The sequence below is a fragment of the Pyrus communis genome, chromosome 10 (genome assembly GCF_963583255.1).
Source record: "Pyrus communis chromosome 10, drPyrComm1.1, whole genome shotgun sequence".
NCBI classification, from domain to species: domain Eukaryota; kingdom Viridiplantae; phylum Streptophyta; class Magnoliopsida; order Rosales; family Rosaceae; genus Pyrus; species Pyrus communis.
Genome location: NC_084812.1, coordinates 10,993,166 through 11,013,650, shown reverse-complemented (window position 1 = coordinate 11,013,650; position 20,485 = coordinate 10,993,166). Strand labels below are relative to the sequence as shown.

At 37.1% G+C, this 20,485-nt stretch overlaps 2 protein-coding genes and 1 pseudogene across 2 annotated transcripts; 2 read left to right on the top strand and 1 right to left on the bottom strand.

The window, feature by feature from the left end:
• The first annotated feature begins 5,820 nt into the window (after positions 1 to 5,820).
• On the top strand, positions 5,821 to 7,335 carry LOC137747848 (subtilisin-like protease SBT1.9; annotated as a pseudogene).
• Positions 7,336 to 8,605: 1,270 nt separating this feature from the next.
• Positions 8,606 to 10,302, top strand: LOC137746543 (uncharacterized). The gene is made up of 3 exons (XM_068486561.1): positions 8,606 to 9,183; positions 9,566 to 9,751; positions 9,826 to 10,302. The coding sequence occupies exons 1-3, from the start codon at positions 8,701 to 8,703 to the stop codon at positions 10,108 to 10,110; spliced, it is 954 nt and encodes a 317-aa protein (XP_068342662.1). The 5' UTR covers positions 8,606 to 8,700; the 3' UTR covers positions 10,111 to 10,302.
• Positions 10,303 to 13,690: 3,388 nt separating this feature from the next.
• Positions 13,691 to 15,288, bottom strand: LOC137747426 (mitogen-activated protein kinase kinase kinase 20-like). Its single transcript, XM_068487531.1, has one exon. It carries the CDS (start codon positions 15,222 to 15,224, stop codon positions 14,172 to 14,174), a length of 1,053 nt encoding a protein of 350 aa, XP_068343632.1. The 5' UTR covers positions 15,225 to 15,288; the 3' UTR covers positions 13,691 to 14,171.
• Positions 15,289 to 20,485: the final 5,197 nt, after the last annotated feature.

The following is a 20,485-nucleotide window of genomic DNA, read 5'->3' as shown; positions in this document are numbered from 1 at the left end:
AGCGGCAATGAACCCTCGATATTCGGGTCTCAAACCATGGATAATTATTCTCTTCATCCTGGTTTCCCCAATAGGAGCTGTTGGATCTAATTCTGAAATTTCGCGGCATATCGATTTCACCTTGTGAAAGTACTGGGCAATCGTCATGTCGCGTTGTACCATCGATAGCAGCTCATTCTCGAGAAGTTGCAATTTTGTATCGTTCCTCTTCGAAAAGAGTGTAACAAAAGTGTCCCATGCTTCCTTTGGCGTTTTAGCATCCCGAATGTGCTCCAACATTTCTTCTTCTATTATGGTCTTTAAGGCAAACATTGATTTGCCTGCTTTAATTTTCCACTTCCGCAAGACGCCGTTAGCATCTTCCGCTGCCAGTTGTGTAACTTCACTACCACCTACAACCTCCCACAAGTCTTGACCTTGAAGGTAAGACTTTATACACGTTGCCCACGTGTTATAGTTTTGGTTGTTGAGCTTCTTGATTCCTCCAACAACTTGAAGATCACCCATCGTATCGGCAAGACTTTGACTACACCGAACAAGCTTGAGTGACTACCGTGCAGAGTAATACACTACTCTCGACACAAAGAAGCTCCCTCTCAAGGTTTGTGATAACCCCAGCAATAATCTCAAGAAATCTTTTCTGATGTGGAAGATCAGTCAAAACTGCAACCACAGAGCATACTCGGAATTTCAAGAGACTTTACAACCAATGCTCTACCAAGAACGATCCCTGACCGACTTGGCTCTGATACCAATTGTTGAATAAGAAGAGTATCCAAGATAACTCTAATGATCCCAAGAAGAAGAAAATAGAGCACACTCTTAAAGAAAGCTCACAAAACAAACTAATTAGCAAAGTTTTTCTTATTTAGCCCTAGGCTTTGTTTTTCCTTGGATGATATACAATGCTTGAGGACTTGGGTATTTATAGCAAACCAAATGAAAGCTACACCACACACTTAATTAAACTAAGATTATTTGCTACCACACAAAACCCATTAATTGCACCTAATTTTTTCCACTCAACCATACCTAACATTGATTCTACCTAACATTGATTCTCAACATTATCCCCTAAATGTTTCTTCAAGCAAGACACTTGGAACACATGATGTAGTTTGGAGTGATTTGGAAGTTGAATTTTATAAGCAACATTTTCTACTTTAGCTAACACCAGAAATGGGCCATAAAATCTAGGCTGAAGTTTGTGGAAAGGATGTGCTGCCAATGACTTATGTTGGTAAGGAACCAACCTTAGATAAACCCATTCTCCCACTGCCAAAACCCTTTCTGTCATCTTCTTATCATCTTGGACTTTTATATGACATTGAGCAGCTTCCAAATTACACTTCAGTAATGACAAAATTCTAGTTCTTTCCTTCAAACACTCCTCCACTAAATCCACTTTAGTTATACCATTTTCATAAGTAGGCAAAAGAGGAGGAGCATAAACATACACTGCTTAGAACGAAGTCATTTTAATAGCAGAATGAAAGCTAGTATTATAGCTCCATTTTGCCCAAGACAACCACAAAAACCATTTCTTCGGTTGTAAACTACAAAAGCATCTTAAATAGGTTTCCAAACACCTATTGAGAACTTCAGTTTGCCCATCTGTTTGAGGATGATAACCAGAGCTAAAACAAAGTGCAGAACCTTGTAATTGGAAGAACTCTTTGCAAAATTTGCTCATGAATATTAGATCTCTGTCACTTACTATGGATTGTGGCATACCATGCAATTTGAATATGTTGTCAACAAAAAGTTGAGCAACTACAGAAGCTGTATAAGGATGACTTAATGCAATGAAGTGTGCTTTTTAGATAAATGGTCCACTACAACCCAAATCACAGTTTGCCTCCGCAAGGTGGAAGGCTAGTTATGAAATCCATTGAAATTTCAGACTATACCTTAACTGGAATTGGTAATGGCTGCAAGAGTCTAGGTGGTGACAAGGTCTCATATTTATTTTGCTGACATATAACACAAGTTGCTACTCTATTTTTGATGTCTTTCTTCATACCCTCCGAGTAAACTAACCTGGAAATCCTCTTGTAAGTTTTTAGGAAGCCTTAATGACCAACTGCAGGGCTTGAGTGAAATTCAGCAAAAACCTTATCTCTCAAAGAACTCAATCGACTTAATACAATCCTGTTTCCGTACTTTAAGAATCCATTATCAACACTGAATCTTAAAGTGCTAATAGGAACATCATCAGACTTAGATTGTACCAGTTGTTGAGACTTGGCAATAATCCAAGTGTCTTTTTCAACATGTCTTCGCAAGTCATCTAACCAAGAGGAGTAAGTGGAGGAAATGGCATTGAGTTCACTTGATTTATTAGAATTATCAATATCAGTAAGTACTCTAGACAATGCATCCGCATCTTGGTTATCACACCCTCTTTTGTATTGGATTTCATAGTCGAAACCAAGTAACTTAGTGACCCACTTTTGCTGAAAAGGTGTATGAGCTTTACCCTCTAAGAAATACTTCAAGCTTTGGTGATTTGTTTGAATGATAAAATGATTACCTACCAAATAAGATTGCCATTTTTGGACAGCATGAATGATGGTTAACATCTCATTCTCATAAGCTGATAATGCTTGATTCCTTGGACAAAGTGCCTTGTTAGTAAATGTTATTGGTCTTCCCCTTTGTTGTAACACTGCCACAATACCATATCCTGATGCATCACTTTCGATCACAAATGGTTGACTAAAATGCGGAAAATCTAGTACTTGTGGTGAAAGCATTGTCTTCTTAAGAGTGTTGAAGGCTGCAGTGGCCTCATCATTCCACTTAAAATTAATTTTTTTTTTTTTTTTTTTTTTTTTTTTTTTTTTTTGTGAAAGTAGTGAGAGGACTAATGATCTTCCCAAATTGAGGTATAAACTTCCTGTAGTAACCTGTCAACCCCAGGAACCCTTTTAATGTCTTCACTGAAGTAGGTATAGGCCACTTAGCTATTGCATCTAGCTTTGTAGGATCTGCTGAAACTCCAGATTTGGATACTATGTGACCAAGAAATTCAACTTGATCTTTACGAAATGCACACTTAGACGTTTTGACAAATAAAATATGTTTTTTCAAGGTCTCAAATACTACTCTCAGATGTTGCAAATGTAGACTCCAAGAAGCACTATAGACTAATAAGTCATCAAAGAATATTGATATGAATTTCCTCAAATAAGGTCGAAAGATATCATTCACGAGACACTGAAATGTTGCCAGTGCATTTGTTTATCCAAAGGGCATAACCAAAAATGTAGTAACCATCATGTGTCCTAAAGGCTGTTTTCTCAACATCCTCAGGGTGCATTCTTATTTAATGGTATTCTACCCTTAAACTAGTTTAGAGAAGAACTGTACACCATATAACTTATCGAGTAATTCATCAACAAGGGGTATAGGGAACTTATCTTTAATTTTGATTCCATTAAGGCCCCTGTAATTCTTGCACATCGTCCATGTTCCCTCCTTCTTCCTCACTAAAATAACTGGAGAAGAATAGGGACTGTTGCTCATTCTTATAAACCCAGCTTCCAAAGGATCCTGAACACATTTCTCAATTTTTGTTTTTTGGACTGGCCCATACCTGTAAGGCCTACTATCGGGTGGTGTGCTACCCTCAATCAAAGTAATTCTATGATCTTAAACTATGTGAGGGGGAAGTGAACTTGGAGTAAGAAAATATTACTTCAAACTCTTCAACAATACACTCAACTCTAGTTGTTGCTGATCTGTGAGATTCAAGGAATGGGGAATTGTGGTCTGTGACTCCAAATGATTCAGGGACATTGATTCAGGTTCCAAATGATATAGTACTGCACCCACTATGGTTTCTTGTTGCAACAATTTTTGCATTTGCAAGGCTGAGATATCCTCAAAGTTGTTACCAACAGTTCACAGGGCTTGTAATGCAATATGTCTTAGAATCTTTATAAAACTGCATATACAACTTGTCAAAATCTCATAAGCTAGGACCACAAGTTCTCAACCATTGAATGCCTAAAACAATGTCACACATTCCCAAAGGAATAACATATAAATCTATAATGAAGTGGAAATCTTGAATTTTCACAGAAGCTTGAGCTAGAGTACCTTTTTGTAGCTACTTTACCCCCATCAACAATCTTGACATTAGACAGATGCTTAGTATCCAAATGTGTTCGTAATCTTTTTACCAATCCCAAATCCACAAAGTTGTGGGAGCTGCCTAAATCAATTAGTATAGTGATAGGACAATTCTCGATTAACTTAGAAACCTTCATAGTGTTGATGGAAGGAAGAGCAAGAGTACCAAATAGTGCACATGCAATTACTTCAGATTCCTCATTTTCCAATTCTTCAATACTATCAAACACAAGATCTTGCACATAAATTAACAATTGTTTCTTCTCACAAACATGACCTCTAACAAATTCGTCCTTGCAATGAAAACATAAACCATTCCTTCTACAATGATCTACTTCCTCAGGTGTTAATCTCCTAACATTGTTGTTTTTAACACGATTTTCAGGCAATATGGTAGTGGTAATATTCTGTGATGCTGGAGAATGAAAATTTGGTTGAATGGTAGAAGGTTTGTATAAAGATTTCACCTTGAGTTTTGTGATCTTAGCATCCACTTGTTGAGCGTAAGCAACAACTTTGAGTACATCCTTTGGTTTGAGGAGTTTAACATCATGCCTTAACTCAGGCTTCAGACCACCAATAAAGCAAGAACGAAGAGGTCCCGGGCTAATATCCCTTATTCGATTTGTGAGCCTGCGAAATTCAAGAATATAATCTCTAAGTGTGCCAATTTGCCTTAATTTGACTAAGCTCTCAGCAGAATCCTATAGTTCAGAAGGACCAAATTCTTGATGTGAATTCTTCCCAAGAAGGATAGGTGGTGAGGCGTCGTGCCCATTGGAACCACTGAAGTGTTTCCCCTTCCATGTGGAAAGATGCAAGCTTGACTTTCTTCGCATCATCGATGTTGAAGAAATCAAAATAATGCTTTGCCTTGTAGATCCAACCCAACGGATCATCCCCTTTGTTAAATCTTGGAAAATCCATCTTCAAGAAGGGAGCTCGTGGTTGGTGATTGAAATTTTGCCCAATTTCTTGGCGAACAACATTAGGGTTCATCAGATTCTGGAATTAAGGAACGCCAAGAGTAGGCTCTAAAGATTCCCCAAAAGAACCCCTATTGCAGCGTGCCATGATAGACTACAAATTAGACGAGAATCAGATCTTGGGTAAATTTGAATTCGTCTTGTGAATTCTTTAATTCGTCGAATTTGGACTCCAAATTAGAAACGCGAGCTTCCATGGTTTTGCACGAGGTCTGGCGCGTTATGCAACATCGAAGGATTGGTAGGATCGAAAAACTGGTTGATACCAATGTTAAGACCTAGCTACGTCTTTGAGTAATTGCACAGAGAGAGAATACATAATACCAATTGCTATTTCATTGACTGAGTATCTTCCCTTACAAACTATTATATGTAGTAAGTTTCTAACTAACAATCTAACTGACTAATGAACTAACTCCCATACAACAATTACCAACAGATTGATGCCATCTCTCATAGCATCCTAACAGTTTCATGTCATCCGGGTTCTCTAAGAAGAAAAAGACACTAGGGCTTATGAGAAAGTTTTCAATTATACAGACCTTTTCACCATAGAAACCTTCCACAAGTTCATTAGCCCATTGGATAACAAAACAAAGAAACGAAAAAAGTTCTTCGGCCAATTTCCTTGCACATTTGTATCTACAATCACTCACCTCAACTCAGTTTCTGCATAATCCCATGGACTCATCTGGCCATGCCGAAAGCCCTTTTCGGCCACGAAAGGTGGTATTTGGGTACACTTTCATCCATATCAGATAGTATTAAATCTTTTACTAGTACCACAAAGCTTATCCATACTTATTCCATCCAAGTCTTTAGTGTAGTTCTCACACTGTACGAGCTTGAAGCCTTTGAAGAGTCTCATGGCTTTGTTTCTTTTGCACCCGTTGTCCCCCTCAAACTCCACATTACCCGCACTTCCCAGTTCCTTGGCCTCACTTCTTTTTCCGGTGCCTGACATGCTTTAAATTATGGCGAATGAATCATAATTGGTTTACTTAACACTGGAGTTTGGCCTGAGAGTGAGAACTTCAAGGATGAAAGAATGACTGAATCCATTTTAAATGGAAAAGCAAGTGTGTGTCCAGCACCCAATTCAATTCTTCCTCATGAAACAAGAAACTCATTGGAGCTAGGTTTTTTCAAAAAGGCTACATTGCCAACAATTCGAGACCATCACGATGAACTCAACCCATGATACAGATGGACATGGAACTCACTCTGCCTTCACTCCAGTCGGTCATGATGTAAAAGGTGCATCCTATTTTGGCTACGGTATTGGCACAGCTAGAGGCGCGACGTTAGGGCTTCAATATATGGGGTGTATATATTGTCAATCTCCTTAGGTCATACTTTAGATGACCATTTTTTGGATGATGACACAATGTCAATCTCATCTGTTGCAGCTTCAGCAGGAAATGATGGCCCTGCCTATGTGACATTATTCAATGGAGCACCGTGGGCAGCGATAGTAAGCGTAGGCATGACAGACTGCGAATTTTTGGGAATTTTAAACTTTTAGGAAATGGTGTTGAAATCACCTTCATTACCTTGTATGCACGTAACTCCTCTAGAAGCAAATTGCCGATTGTTTTTGCGCACAGATGTCAAAGCATGAAGGAACTGAAGAAACTCGTGAACAAGATTGTTGTGTGCAAAGACAATTTGAGCATAAGTGATGATGTTGAAAATGCAACTCTGCAAAAGTCTCTGGAGCTGTCTTTGTTACAAATTCACCTTGTCAGATTACTACACTTAAAGCTCGTTTCCAGCAACATTTATAGGTGCAAAAAGTAGACGATTATTGCTCTAAGGGCCATTTCCGAGCTACCCGAGTGTGTTAAAGCCAGACATTCTAGCCCCTAGTTCATTAGTCCTAGTGGCATGGACCTCAAATAATTCAGTGGCACAAGTTCAGTCAGGCTCTTTGTTCAGCAAATTTAATGTTGTATCAAGCACTTTAACGGCTGCGCCTCAAATGGCAGGTGTTGTTGCTCTCATCAAACAAGGACACCCTAATTGGAGCCCTTCCGCGATTCAAACAGCCCTCATGACCACAGTCAATTTGTTAGACAATGCACAAAATCCCATCATACATGCTAACACTAACCTCCCGGCAAGCCCCCTAGATGTTGGACCTAACAGTATGATTAAAATAAAAGAAATAAATTTTGCCTTGCTGTTTTATCTTTCTACACTCCAATTTTGATTTTGTCAATTGTTTTCTTCGATCCAACAGCTCGAACTTTTTTTGAAAAAAAAAAAAAGGAAAAGAAAATGCACGGTAAAAAAGAGTGCGTTAATCGGTTTCTCAATATTAAACGTCTATAATTCCAACTCTTTTCAGCTCGTTTTTCACTTTATTCTTCTCTTTGATCTCAGATACCCTAACTGAAACCACATGTTTGTGACTTTTTTGCTAGACTTTGGGCCTATATTTGGGAAGTAGATGATGCGTCTTTTGACTATAGTCGTGAAGCCTACAAGAACTCACCATAAAATGGGTGTCTTGATGCACTGCTGTATCGGATTTTCAGCCCATGGCATTAAACTTAGGCAACGCATAGATTGCTTAAACAAATGGCCTCCACCGACACTCCTAATTTCCTAGCCACTTCCTAAACACTTCAATTACTCCATTCCTACAAGATCTGATAGAACTTCTTTGAATAGCATTAACAAAATAAAGCTCAGTTAAACCTTTTTGGATTTGGATTTGGATTTGGGTGAAATGTTTTTTTGTCAGACTATCTAGTAACTTAGCACAAACTCAGATACAAATATTGAGGTGCGTGGAGCCTCCTCGGTGCTAGGGTTAGTGATAAAATTAGGCTAGGTAGGTTTAAGCTACTAATGGAAAATGTTTTCTACTCCAAAGTGACTCTTGATTTCGTTCATTGATTGAAAGATAATATATACAAATAAGAGGATAGTGTGCATACAAAGGAAATCTGTCGGAGATTTAAACCCAACCAAAGAGAAAAATAGCGTATTGCACTATATCACTCGCTTTGATTAAGACAATTAAAAATCATAACTTCGCAATATAAGTATTGGTCTAACAACATAAATAAATATTGCATGATCTAGAATCATAATTATATATTTATGTTGTTAGACAAACATAAATATTGCATGACCTGGATACACGTTTAAATCAATTCTCTCCAACGCAAGAAGTAGGTGAAGGACCATAAAATACCCCATACAAAATTCATACTTTAATACTAGAAATTAGCAAAATGGCAGTGCACACTGTCAAGTCCACTCCCCTATTAATTACCTTCATCTAAACACGATACAGAAAACAGTAAACAAAACAAAACACAACGTGCAGCACCTTACAACGTACGTTCCAGAGATTCTAATACCACATTCATGAAAGGACTTACATAAAATGTGAGCAGTACATTGTATTATTAAACTGAAACGATATAATAAACCTGTTTCATGCATACTGCCTACCCAAACTACTTCAGTCTTCCACTTCACTTTCCTTCTCTCCATAAACAACAAAATCAAAAAGCTTGAGCTGTCTTCATCCGTGAGAAAATAATCTATCAAAAATACAACAATGTCAGTGTTGGCCAAGACTGACTCCGAGGTGAGCAGCCTCAGCCAGTCCTCTCCGGCGCGCTCACCGCGCCGCGCAGTCTACTACGTCCAGAGTCCATCGCGCGATTCGCATGATGGCGAAAAGACCACCAACTCCTTCAACTCCAGCCCCGTCCTCAGCCCAATGGGCTCACCCCCTCACTCCCATTCCAACTCTTCTCTTGGTCCTCACTCTCGGGAGTCCGCCTCCACTCGTTTCTCCGGCTCCCGCAGCAAGAGCAGCCGCAGTAGCGGCTCCCGCCGCAAGGGTTGGAGGCCATGGAAGGATCAGTTTGGTTCCATTGAAGAAGAAGGGCTTCTCGATGAGGATGGAAACCCTCATGGTCTCACTCGTAGGTGTTACTTCCTTGCTTTTATTGGAGGATTCCTTGTACTTTTCTCTCTCTTTTCTTTGATCCTGTGGGGTGCAAGTCGATCCCAGAAGCCCATCATCACTATGAAGGTATAGATCGTCCTTTCGAGTATCAATCTACTCTATCTGATCATAATATCATTATTCAATATTTTGTGTACATTTCATCAATAACCACTTCATGAACTGTACATTGGCGCTCGATATCAGTCAATTACACTCTATTTCTTCTTTGGGGGGAAAGGGATTAAGATTGAAATTTGTTAATCGGGTTTTTGTCCACAATTTCGGTCGGCTTTTTAGTCATTATTTGGTCGATAATTTGCCACGGTTCAATAACAAAAATTGGTGTCCGGTATCACTCTCTATATATTTTCATTTTTTTTAGTGAGAAAAATGATTAACATGGGGGTCTTTTTTAAATTTGTTTTATCTTTTTCATAAATTTGGTTTGAAAATGTGTTACATGCAGAGCATTCTATTTGATCAATTTGTGGTACAAGCTGGTGAGGATTTCTCGGGAGTGGCCACCAGCATGGTGTCCATGAATTCCACAGTGAAGCTCACCTTTCGTAACTCTGCTACATTTTTCGGTGTCCATGTGAAATCAACACCTCTGGATCTCTCCTACTCTCAACTCACTGTAGCCACTGGAACTGTAAGAAACCCTAACCATTTTTAATATATAATTCACATTTTTTCCTTGATGAATTTGTTTATTGGGTTTTGCAGATAAATAACTTTTACCAGGCGAGAAAGAGTCAGAGAACCATTACAATAACATTAGTAGGAAATAGAATTCCACTGTACGGTGGGGGAGCAAACTTGGGCAGCTTAAATGGTGCACCCACTCAGCCAGTGCCGTTCGCCCTCAGGTTCACGGTGAGGTCGAGAGCTTATGTTCTGGGAAAATTGGTGAAGCCCAAGTTCTACAAGAAGGTCGAGTGCTCGGTGGTTATGGATTCTAAGAAGATGAATGTGCCCATTGCTTTGAAGTACGCATGTAGCTACCAGTGAATGGACATTCTAAGGTGCGGACTCAAAAAGTGTGTATTAGGAGCGACTGTGATCTACCAGTTGACCTGTCACCCCTGATGCACGTCAATATTGTTCGCATAAGAGACTGCTCTATTAGTGAATTGATTGATTGTCTCCTCTTTGTCATTAAGTGATAAAACGACTGTTACTTGTATAATCTCTCTCTCTCTCTCTCTCTTTCTCTCACTAAGTTTCAAGAATTTTTTTATTTGATCATTAGGGATTCTATAATTATAGAAAATTAATGTACATGGAGTCAGAAAAATACTAAATGACAAATGCAGATCTTTAGGACTTGGAAACAAGCAGGGCTCAGGACTTTTTTTTTTTTCTTTTTCCCGAACAGGGCTCAGGATTTGGCTGCGACGATGCGGATCCTGTTCGCTGACTCAGCTATAAGAATTGAGAGCTGGAATATTTTAGTACCCACAGATACCCGTGGTGTTTTTTTTTTTCTTCGTCATGCATTAACTAACTACAATCTCATACTAAAATGTCGAAAAATTACTTGAACGTTTATAGATTTGGGAAACTATTTACTAGCGACCGTGGAAAGACTAGGTCTCAAGGAGTGAAAATTATACTCTGTTTCGGTGTATAGCATTACATCGAATGAATGTACAATAAAGGATTCAACAATCAAGGATCTAATGGCATTGAATGACGGTGTATTTCAAGAATTCTCCTATGAAGATATAGGGTTGAACAAGTCATACTTTGAAAGGCTAGCTACCAATTTAATTCTCAATACTTCTTAATATATACCAAGCAGAAGTATGCATTGTAGCATATAGTATTAATTTGTTTATAGGATTGGGTTTTAGAATGCTACTGATTATGTGGGAAATGAAGGTTTAAGTTTTGTATTTGGTTAATTATTTTTGAACTATATACACTCCTTTTGCTCCTTTTGTGGGGATGTTTAGTTCATCAGGATTTTTAAAGGGTTTTTTATTTTTTTTTCTTTTCTTTTCTTTTTCCTTCTCCCAAAGGCTTGTTTGTTTAGTAAATTAACTACATCAAAATCAGGTTTGCAATATCTATTGTAAATAGGTGTTTCGTTTACCTTTTAAAGGGTGTCAAATTGCAACAAACTTTTATTTATATATTCATAAAAATGGCAATGTTAGGGAGACCAAAATTTTAAACTAAACTTTGAAAACCAAATGATATGGTTGTTGATGATTGAACTGTTACTTAAGTGTTGATTAATGTGTTTATTTCCTATCGGTGACACATAATTTGGTTTGCAAATTTTAGTTTAAAATTTTGGTTTTCCTAGTATTACCCATTTGTAAATGAATAACGTTTTTGTTATGTATTTTCTCTCCGTCCCCAAACACTATGTAAATAGTTGTTTTCAACGTCACTATTGCAAAGAGCCTTTATGTGTTTTGACCTATGCGCACGTAAAGAAAGTTGTGGTTATGAAAAGTAATTAAATTACTTATAAGTACATGTAAGATTCCTCATTTTCTTAATGTGGAATGCATTATCAACACGCTCATTCAGGTGTGGAGAATTTTGAAACCTTACACATATCGAGCGACATAGAGCACGTGTGATTGTTGTGCTTCACACATGGAACAACTTGCTATTTCATATCATAAAAAAAGCCGGTTCAACCGTAAACTCGGCTTGGCTGATCACAATCGTCAGATCTTCTTCCCCACGGATCATCCGCAATTCTCTTCTATATTGGGTTTAAGGGGTTTTTTTGTTTGGGTCAAATATATTGGGTTCAAGGTTGGGTAACGAGCAACAATGAAGGAGCGGCATCTGAATTTGCATCTCTTTTATGATGTGCTCAAAATCATAGGGCCTTAACCATGCTTAATGCCCAATTTAATCCCCCAACAACAAAATTATGTTCCAGTGTCAGTATTTAGCAACATCGACAAACAAGCAACCTTATTTGCCAAAAAAATTGAAGAAAGGAACCAGACAACGATGAAAAACTAATTAACAATTAGTCTTTGATAATTATTTTGTTTTAATTTTTACCTTTTTATTAAAATAAAGGGGAAATATGAGATGATAGGGATGAGGGGCGGTGAAAATAGACTGGAAGATGTATCCATGGAAGAATACATAAAATAAAAATAAAAAACAAAAATATGTTGAAGGCCTATTTTACTAAGGGAAAAGATAGAGAGAGGGTCGGCGGCAAACAGAAAAAAAAAAAAAAAGAAAGAGTTTGAGAGTTTTATCGCGTGATTTTTTACTCTTATATTTTTATTTACACTAATAAGAAAGAAAAAATACAAGTAAAACTAGAAAACTAGGAAACTATCTACACATAATCTATTAAGATTCATACGGTTGTATTCCTAAAGAATTTAAGACTGCAACAAAAACAATACTAATAGGTGATCTTTTTTCTTTTCTAAGTTTCGGTTTCGCACTTTTTCTTTCTTTTTTGTCTGCACCCTTCATAGTGATTTTTCAAAGTCAAAGTAGTTAAGTGTCAAAAAGGTTGACAAATCTACAAGTTGAGTTTATCCTAACAATGTATTGGAAAAATATATTGACTCAAGCATGACCCCTTCTTCCTCCAGCAACTTTTATTTCCCCTTTATTCACACTAGGGAGTATTATAATTTAAATAATCGGCATATGTTTTTTGAGTAGCCACCCTTGGTGATCATTTGCCAGTCAATAACCACTTGGTATATTCAATTTGGAAGAGGATCTTCTCTGGATCTACTTTATGGGCATTCTAGGGATCTTTGCATCCTAACCGTTTATCATACATCGTGCGGTCAGTTTTCGTCAGGTACTATTTGTGTTTAATTTTAAATAAAAAAAAAGTTAAATGATTTATGACTACACGATGCACGATGAATGATTAAGATGTGAGGATCCCTAAGATTTCCACAATTTGGATCCGGATGGAATCCAAATCCATTTAATTTGGCCACCACAACTCTAAACATAAAAAACCAAAAAACAAAAAAAACAAAAAAACGAAAAAAGAACTTTACGGACACTAACATATAGCACATAAGAATAGCATGTAAAGCATTTCTCTAAGAAAAGTCGTGTTTTGTGTACATTGCTCATGGTCTTAAAAGCATTGTTTAATATGCCTCTAAAACGAATTATCCAAATTTGAAACTTCTACATGCAAAGAATCAATTTGGTCGCATATGCTTCAAACAATTCGCACAACGGAAAGACATGTAAAAGTATGGATAGCATGACTTTCAAGCCTTACCAATTACTACAGTGAAATCTTATGTTCGTAAGTCTTAATTTTTACTGCTTAAATCTACTCTAACCCTTGGGTTAGAGGTCCTAAAGTTTAGGTTTTAAACTCCCTCAACTTGCTCCAACTCTTGGGCTTAAAATCAGTTTTAAGTTAAAATGATGTATAAGTATGACCAATTATTATGATTGAAATTAGCACGTTTTATTATAAATCTTCATTCGAATGACATAAATAAAACGAGGCAAATTGGAGCCAAAAACAAAAATCAACGTGGGAAATATTGAAATAAAACACATACCATGTGAACTTGAGATGAAAGATCAATCTAGTCAATAAAAACACATTTTAAAACCAAATTGCCAAGATGAAAGATGTGTTTTCCTCCAAGTTGCCTATTGACCCAATGGGTCAATTCAACATGTTAGTTAACGGAATTGGAATTAGCACACGATGTGAATGCGTTTACAAAATTGAGTTACTCGTTCTTGAATTTTCTAAGTCAAGAAGAACAAGTCCCTCACCAATCACCGATACACCATATCCAAACACGAATTTTCGTGGAAAATCTGCAATTTTCTAGGAAAATATAGTCTCAACTATAATGTATTTCATGTCAATAAAAAAATTTCTGTACACTTTTAGCCACCCACTGGTAGCGCCAATCAGGACCAGACTCTTAAAATCATCTGTTTCTGTCCTAGTCTAAATTTACAGCCGGTAAAATGAATCAACGAATAGTCGGTATCTCAGAATCTTTAACTCCTCCTCCTCCTCTGTGTTTTTACCTCCGTCGCCTACTCTGTCGCAGAAAATTTACTCAAGTCTTGAATTACATAGTTGTCACCCAATCTACAGAGAACGACCAATTCGGTGTCTCCTCCGCCGCCAGCTGCCGCAACCGATCCGCCGCCGGAACGAAACTCTTTCTCGACGACCAATCGAACTCGGAATCCAAATTCTTTCCGGAGAAATCCCCAAATTGTGGAGAAATTTCTGAACTCGCAATCGAAACCCAATCCGGAAAATCGAATGGCCCTCTTGGAGAGCCTGAGAACTCCGCCTTCTCCTCCAATAGAACAGTGTGATCGTCGCCGGAAACAAATGGGTGCTTTAGAAGCATCTCAGCCGTCCATCTCTGTCTGGGGTCCTTTACGAAACACTTGGAAACAAAATCTTTACCTTCTTCACTCAATTCGTCCGGAATTTGCGGCAACTCGTCGCCACCAATCCTCATCAGAATCTTGAACATGTTCACGGCGGGGTTGTTATCCCACACCGGTTTCCCGCTCGCCATCTCGGCCACCAAACACCCGAAAGCCCAGACGTCGGAGCAGGACTCGTATTCGTTGTCGTTAACGGATTCCGGCGCCATGTACAGCGGCGTTCCCCTGACTTCGACTTTGTTTTCCGATTCCCCTGCTTTCTTCGCCAGCCCGAAGTCGGCGATTTTCGCCGCACCGTTGCCGAAAACCAGGACGTTCTGAAGCTTCAAGTCACAGTGGACGAACCCTTTTGCGTGGATGAATTCAAGTCCTCTGAGCACCGACTTTGCGTGGCGTCGAACATCAAATTCCGGCAAGCGTCCGCCATTTCTTTTTAGCTCGTCCGCCAGAGCCCCGCCTCTGGCGTACTCCAGAACCAAGTTGAAGAACTTCTCGCCGTTCTCGACCGTGTGATCGTCGCCGAAGCATCGGATAATTTGTGGGCAGGAGCCGATTTGGTCGAGGACTTTCTTCTCGTTCTTGAGCGAATCAGAGTATCCGGATACAGACGACTTGACGGCCACCAGCGGCGGAAGGTGAGAAGATGGGCTGGTGGGTTTTGCTGCGTAGATGGTTGCGAAACTTCCACGGCCGATTTCTTTACCGCGAATCCACTCCATGGGTGAAAATCTAGGGTTTAATCAGAGAAGGATTGCTTGTCAAAAGAAGAATGAAGAGAGCGAACCGAACAAGAACAACTATGAATTATGCAGCAGCTGCCTCTGGTATTTATAGGGGCCTTTCTATTTCCATAATTTCCGAAGGAATTAGGAATCTTCTTAAGTTATTTATTTATTTATTTTTGGTAAAATATTTAGGGTCGTGATTTGATATCTTTAAAGCACGTGATAGGCAAGGATATTTTTGGCCCAACGACTGCTTTCCTATTTCCAATCGTATTCAAACGTGGTTTTTTCCACACTCAACACACGCGACCTGGACGCCTAAATTGTCACGGGACAACGATTTTTACAACTCCCGTTTTCTTCTTTTCTACTATTTATGTTTTGTTTTTTTTTCATCCTTGGATCGTTTCTTGATTTACTCGATCTAAATGAGATTGTGAAAGTCATTACCCTACTATTACTTGCCGAAGTCATTACCCTTCTAAAACTTGGGGAAAGTAACTTACAGCCCAATACAATTGCTAGGGCACAGAGATTTGTTAAGACCAAATCTTCTGCATCCAACATAAGTGTAGCCTTTCTGTATGTCAAACACTTATTGAAACTGTAGAGAGGTCACACCTATTTTTTGTGCAGAAGATTTGATCTCTGATTTGTTACTTGAGCAGGTTGATTGCTCATCAGATCTGGTGACACGAACCATTTTCCAAGAAGTTGGGGGTAATTTTTCTAGTGTTGTTATCTTTTAATTATATGCATTAAAAGCTATCTTCTTTAAAGAAAGGGATGCTAATAAATTCTATTGTGATTTGTATAAAATTGGAAAGTAATGGCCAGATAGGGGACAGATGAAGTAAATGATAGAGAACAAAAAGATTGCTATATCTTAATTAAGATTAATTAGTGTTAAAACTCGATCATGCATCCGCAAAAATTATTACCAAATCTCAAACTATTACATGCACAAGCTTTAAAAACTTGGTTACCCTAATTAAGATCAAATTAAAATAATTTATTGGTGTTAAACATCCATCATCCACAACATCTATTAATAAAATCACTATAGATAATACACATGGAAAATCCTGTTTTAATATGGATTTGTTTTGTTAAACAATCGGTGATCATGAGATTTTTGTTTTTTGTTAGACCGGCATAATTCACTAATTAAGAAATAGATTGCTTTCCCATCTCTCTCCCTCTCCCTCTCCCACTCGCTGTTGGAGAAGGTACGGATCCTTGTTGTTACTTGAAGAATAAGAAACACATTTAACTAATCCTACTCCTATTTGGCGTGGAATTGCAATGTAGCTTTCAATCTCTCTTCTGAGAACAACAATTTAAATGAAACGAATTTACTGTCACGTGATGTCTCAGTCTAATAATAAAATAGCACATGAAAAGAAACTTAAGTTTAATAATGTATTATTGAATCAAAACGGCACGATAACGATAAATCTGTTTCAAATAAGTTATTTACCTTCCCTTGATAACCAAGAGATAAAAGGTCAAAAATAAAGAAAAATCTAGATGAAGGCGTGTCTCATGTGCACTTAGCAATGACCCGCAAATTGGAAAGCCATTTCTTATTTATTTATTTATTTTCACTATAATATAAGCAAGGAACACACATTGCATAAAATAATAATTAACAAGCAAAATATGTGTGAACAGCTCACGGAATATGGGCCAACATTATTATTCCAAAATTCGAAATCTCATTGCTCTGTGTTGGATGTGAAAGATTAAGGACCGACGCAATTCGTTGGCATCTATTTTTCGCACCAGTCATCGCTGGTCGATCGACCCTTCTCCACACACTTTGGTTCAAAGGAAGAATATCATATTAAGTAGGTAGATTAGTTACAAAAGCATGGTTCAAATGTGCTTTAATTTGGGAGAACATTAAACAAATTAGAGGGGTATTGAAAAGACTAATCATAAAGCACCAAAAACATTGCGTAAATTAAATACTAAATTCTTTATGTTGCACAGGGAAAGAAGAAAAGGGTACATCCTTAATTATATCTCTTAAGAAGACGAGATTATGTATGCGACATTTATTTTTGATGTTGTCTACCAAATTAACTTAAATTAGAACACGCACTATTGTTAACATTTAAGCCTTAAACCCTAGATGATGATATCATATGCTAAATCACTTCTAACACTGTATTAGTATCTCATGTGATATATTGGAAAACCCAATGCACTCTGAAAACTTTTTATTATAATCAGAGTTTGAACTTAAACCGTCATGTAAATACTTAACACATTTCCACCACTATAGTAAATGATCACTTGCTGACAGTTTAACCATTTAAATATATAAAAATAGCCATTCCCAAACTTCCAAGTCCATAAAAAAGTTAAAAAATAGTAAAAATTTAAGAAGATATTGTTTCCCTGAAACAAGGAACAAAAATGGACGGCTACAAATGGCAAGTTGCAACTCTTTAATAAAATGGATAAAGCCATAGCGCTGAATCCTTCCCAATTTGCCAAAAGGCAAAGCCGCAGCCAAAATCCAGCGGGCAGCCAAAACCAACAGCAGTAATGCTTGCAAGCCTTGCATGGATCTTTGATCACAACACAGAGAGAGAGAGAGAGAGAGAGAGAGAGAGAGAGAGAGAGTGCATGCAATGTAAGATGCAACTGCAAGCTCGCGTTTTCAAGTTTGCAGACTTTAGCAAGTGGGCACGTTTCTCGCATAAACAATGTTATCAGTATCCTTCTGTTGGGCATCGCACTTTTAGCATTGGAAGTTTGGAACCAACCGTATAAAATATCATCATTTTACTTCAGGGTTTTTCTTTTTCCTTTCTTAATTTGATTGGAGAAATTAGAATGCCCCATTTTTTTTTAACATTTTTCTGGTTAAATTTTTGTGTCTTTTAAAGATTTGTTCAAAACGCTTGGACTCATGGTCACTTAAGTATTTTTTAAAATTTTATGTACATATCATTAGTTTATTTCTTTTAAATGAACGATATTATATGTTGATTTCTCACTATATCTTTCTAGTCGATGGAGGTTTTTTTACATGCCAGAATTTATGCCCCTTTTAAGGGATATATTAACTATTAAATTATCAAAATTATCTGTCCAGTTTTAAGGGATTATTAATGGATATTAACTATTAAATCATCAATATTATCTCCTGAATTTTTAATTTTGAACATTTTTTTTATTTTTTCTGTTGCAGCTCTCTTTCACTTGTATATTATATGTACCTCATGTTGTTTATCTCCGGCAGAGATTTGCAAAACTTGAGGTACGTTTCATGGTTCAACAAGTATAACTAATAATTGGTTATGCTGCCTTAAGGAATGGTGTAACCATAAAAATATTGGTTCAATTAGAGCATTAAGGATTTTCTGATGGAGAAGAATTCATCATTGTTTCATTTTAGTGATGAAAGAAGAACTCTTGCTTTGTATGTTGTGATCTTTATGATTACTATACCATTTGAACACTACAAACATCTTGATTCTTTGGAAAGAAAAAAAAACATCTTGATTTCTTTCCCAAATAAGGAGTCTCTTAAAACGGATTCATGAAGAACAAAGAGGAGGTTCCATTAAAGAAGAGGATTGCATATATGGTTAATGTGTGTTTCTCCGTCTATCCATATGCCTAATTTGAATTGTACTCATGTCATGTTGAAACGTACAAATATTGGCTTGAGACATACCAATGCCAAATTGAAGCGTACCGATACTGATAGAAATGTACATGTGCCAATTTGAAACGTACCAATATTGGCTTAAAACAAACCAATGCCAAATTGAAATGTATCGCTACTGATGAAAATGTACCCATGCCAAATTGACATGTAACAACATATCGGCTAGAAATGTACCAATGCTAAATTAAAACGTACCTTTTAACACCTACCACTAGACTCTATTTTCCAAATATACCATGGTAAGGATCCTCAAACGTATAATGCTAAATTGAAACGCACCTAATACCATCTACCACTAGAATCTATTTTCCAAATGTACCATGGTATGGATACTCAAATCAAAAGGTGCATAAAATGAAAATACAAAGGAAATAAATATAAATGACAAGGGAGAACAGAAGAGTGTACACTGATCTAAGCAAAGAAATGGCATGAAAAAATTGTTGAATGGTCGTGGAAGAAATGACAAAAGTATATATCACGTTAGCAGTAGAAATAGATCAAATTTGAATAGTTCTTAGATTTTTAAAACATACGTCTACTAGATTATAGGAGATTTGAAATATTAATATAATAATTATTAATTAATTGGTACATTATATATAATGGAAAATTGTGTACTTTTGAATTAATAAAATGCTACTTATAATACATGTGGCACCTAAAATGTAGGAAAATGTTTAATAAAAAAATCTAAAAGCTATAGATGTTTAATCTAACAAATAGCACAATGAGGCATCTAATTCTAAATGCCCCTTTTGGATTTTGGTGGTGAAACTTGTGAGTTACAAAAAGTTAATACATGATACTGAAATACGGTTACATGATATTAGTTAACAACTCTCAAATTATAATATAAGTAGGGACGAGTTTATAATTTATTTAGAGTAACATTTTAATATATATAGTATGATAAGATGACACATATTTTTTAACACACTTTCTTAGAAAAATTTCATAATATATTTCAACGATCCAACTGTCTATCTTTTAGTTTTCTCTTAGAGCAGTTCCACCTCTAACATAAATGCGCAAGCACCCGGCGCATTTATCCACTCAGTGAACAGTGATAGACCTCAATGAACAGTAATAGACCAAATGCATCTCCACCCCTAAAATTAAATAGCCTAGTCAATTTTATTAAAATATTATTAATTTGTATTATAAAATAATAATTTAATTTTTAATTCTTCTTCCCACTTTTCTCAAAATAGTCTCTCTGGACTCCTTTTTCTTCCCTGATATACACATGTTTATATGTCAATTGGGTTTCAAATTTCAAATTCCATCCACTTTGTTTCTCTACAGAAACATCAACTTCCATTGACAAAGGCCATTGAATCTTTGATGGGACATCATCACTGTTGTAGAAGTGAAGCCCCATCCTCGTACCCAGTTCTGGTTTTCTTGGTGGTGGTCGCGGTGCTTCTTCTTCTGTCGTCTTTGATCTCATTCGATGTTGAAACCTGAAATTTGAGATCAATTGGGGGCTCATAGCCATGTCGTTGCTGTTGCTAGCGATTGTGCATTGGTTGTCGTTGGAAACTCCTAAGGCGCCATGTTTTGT

Coding starts and splice junctions, on each gene's coding strand:
- LOC137746543 (XM_068486561.1), top strand. CDS start 8,701: ATGTCAGTGTTGGCCAAGACTGACTCCGAGGTGAGCAGCCTCAGCCAG. Junction 9,184..9,565: donor AGCCCATCATCACTATGAAG/GTATAGATCGTC, acceptor TGTTACATGCAG/AGCATTCTATTTGATCAATT. Junction 9,752..9,825: donor TCACTGTAGCCACTGGAACT/GTAAGAAACCCT, acceptor TGGGTTTTGCAG/ATAAATAACTTTTACCAGGC.
- LOC137747426 (XM_068487531.1), bottom strand. CDS start 15,224: ATGGAGTGGATTCGCGGTAAAGAAATCGGCCGTGGAAGTTTCGCAACC.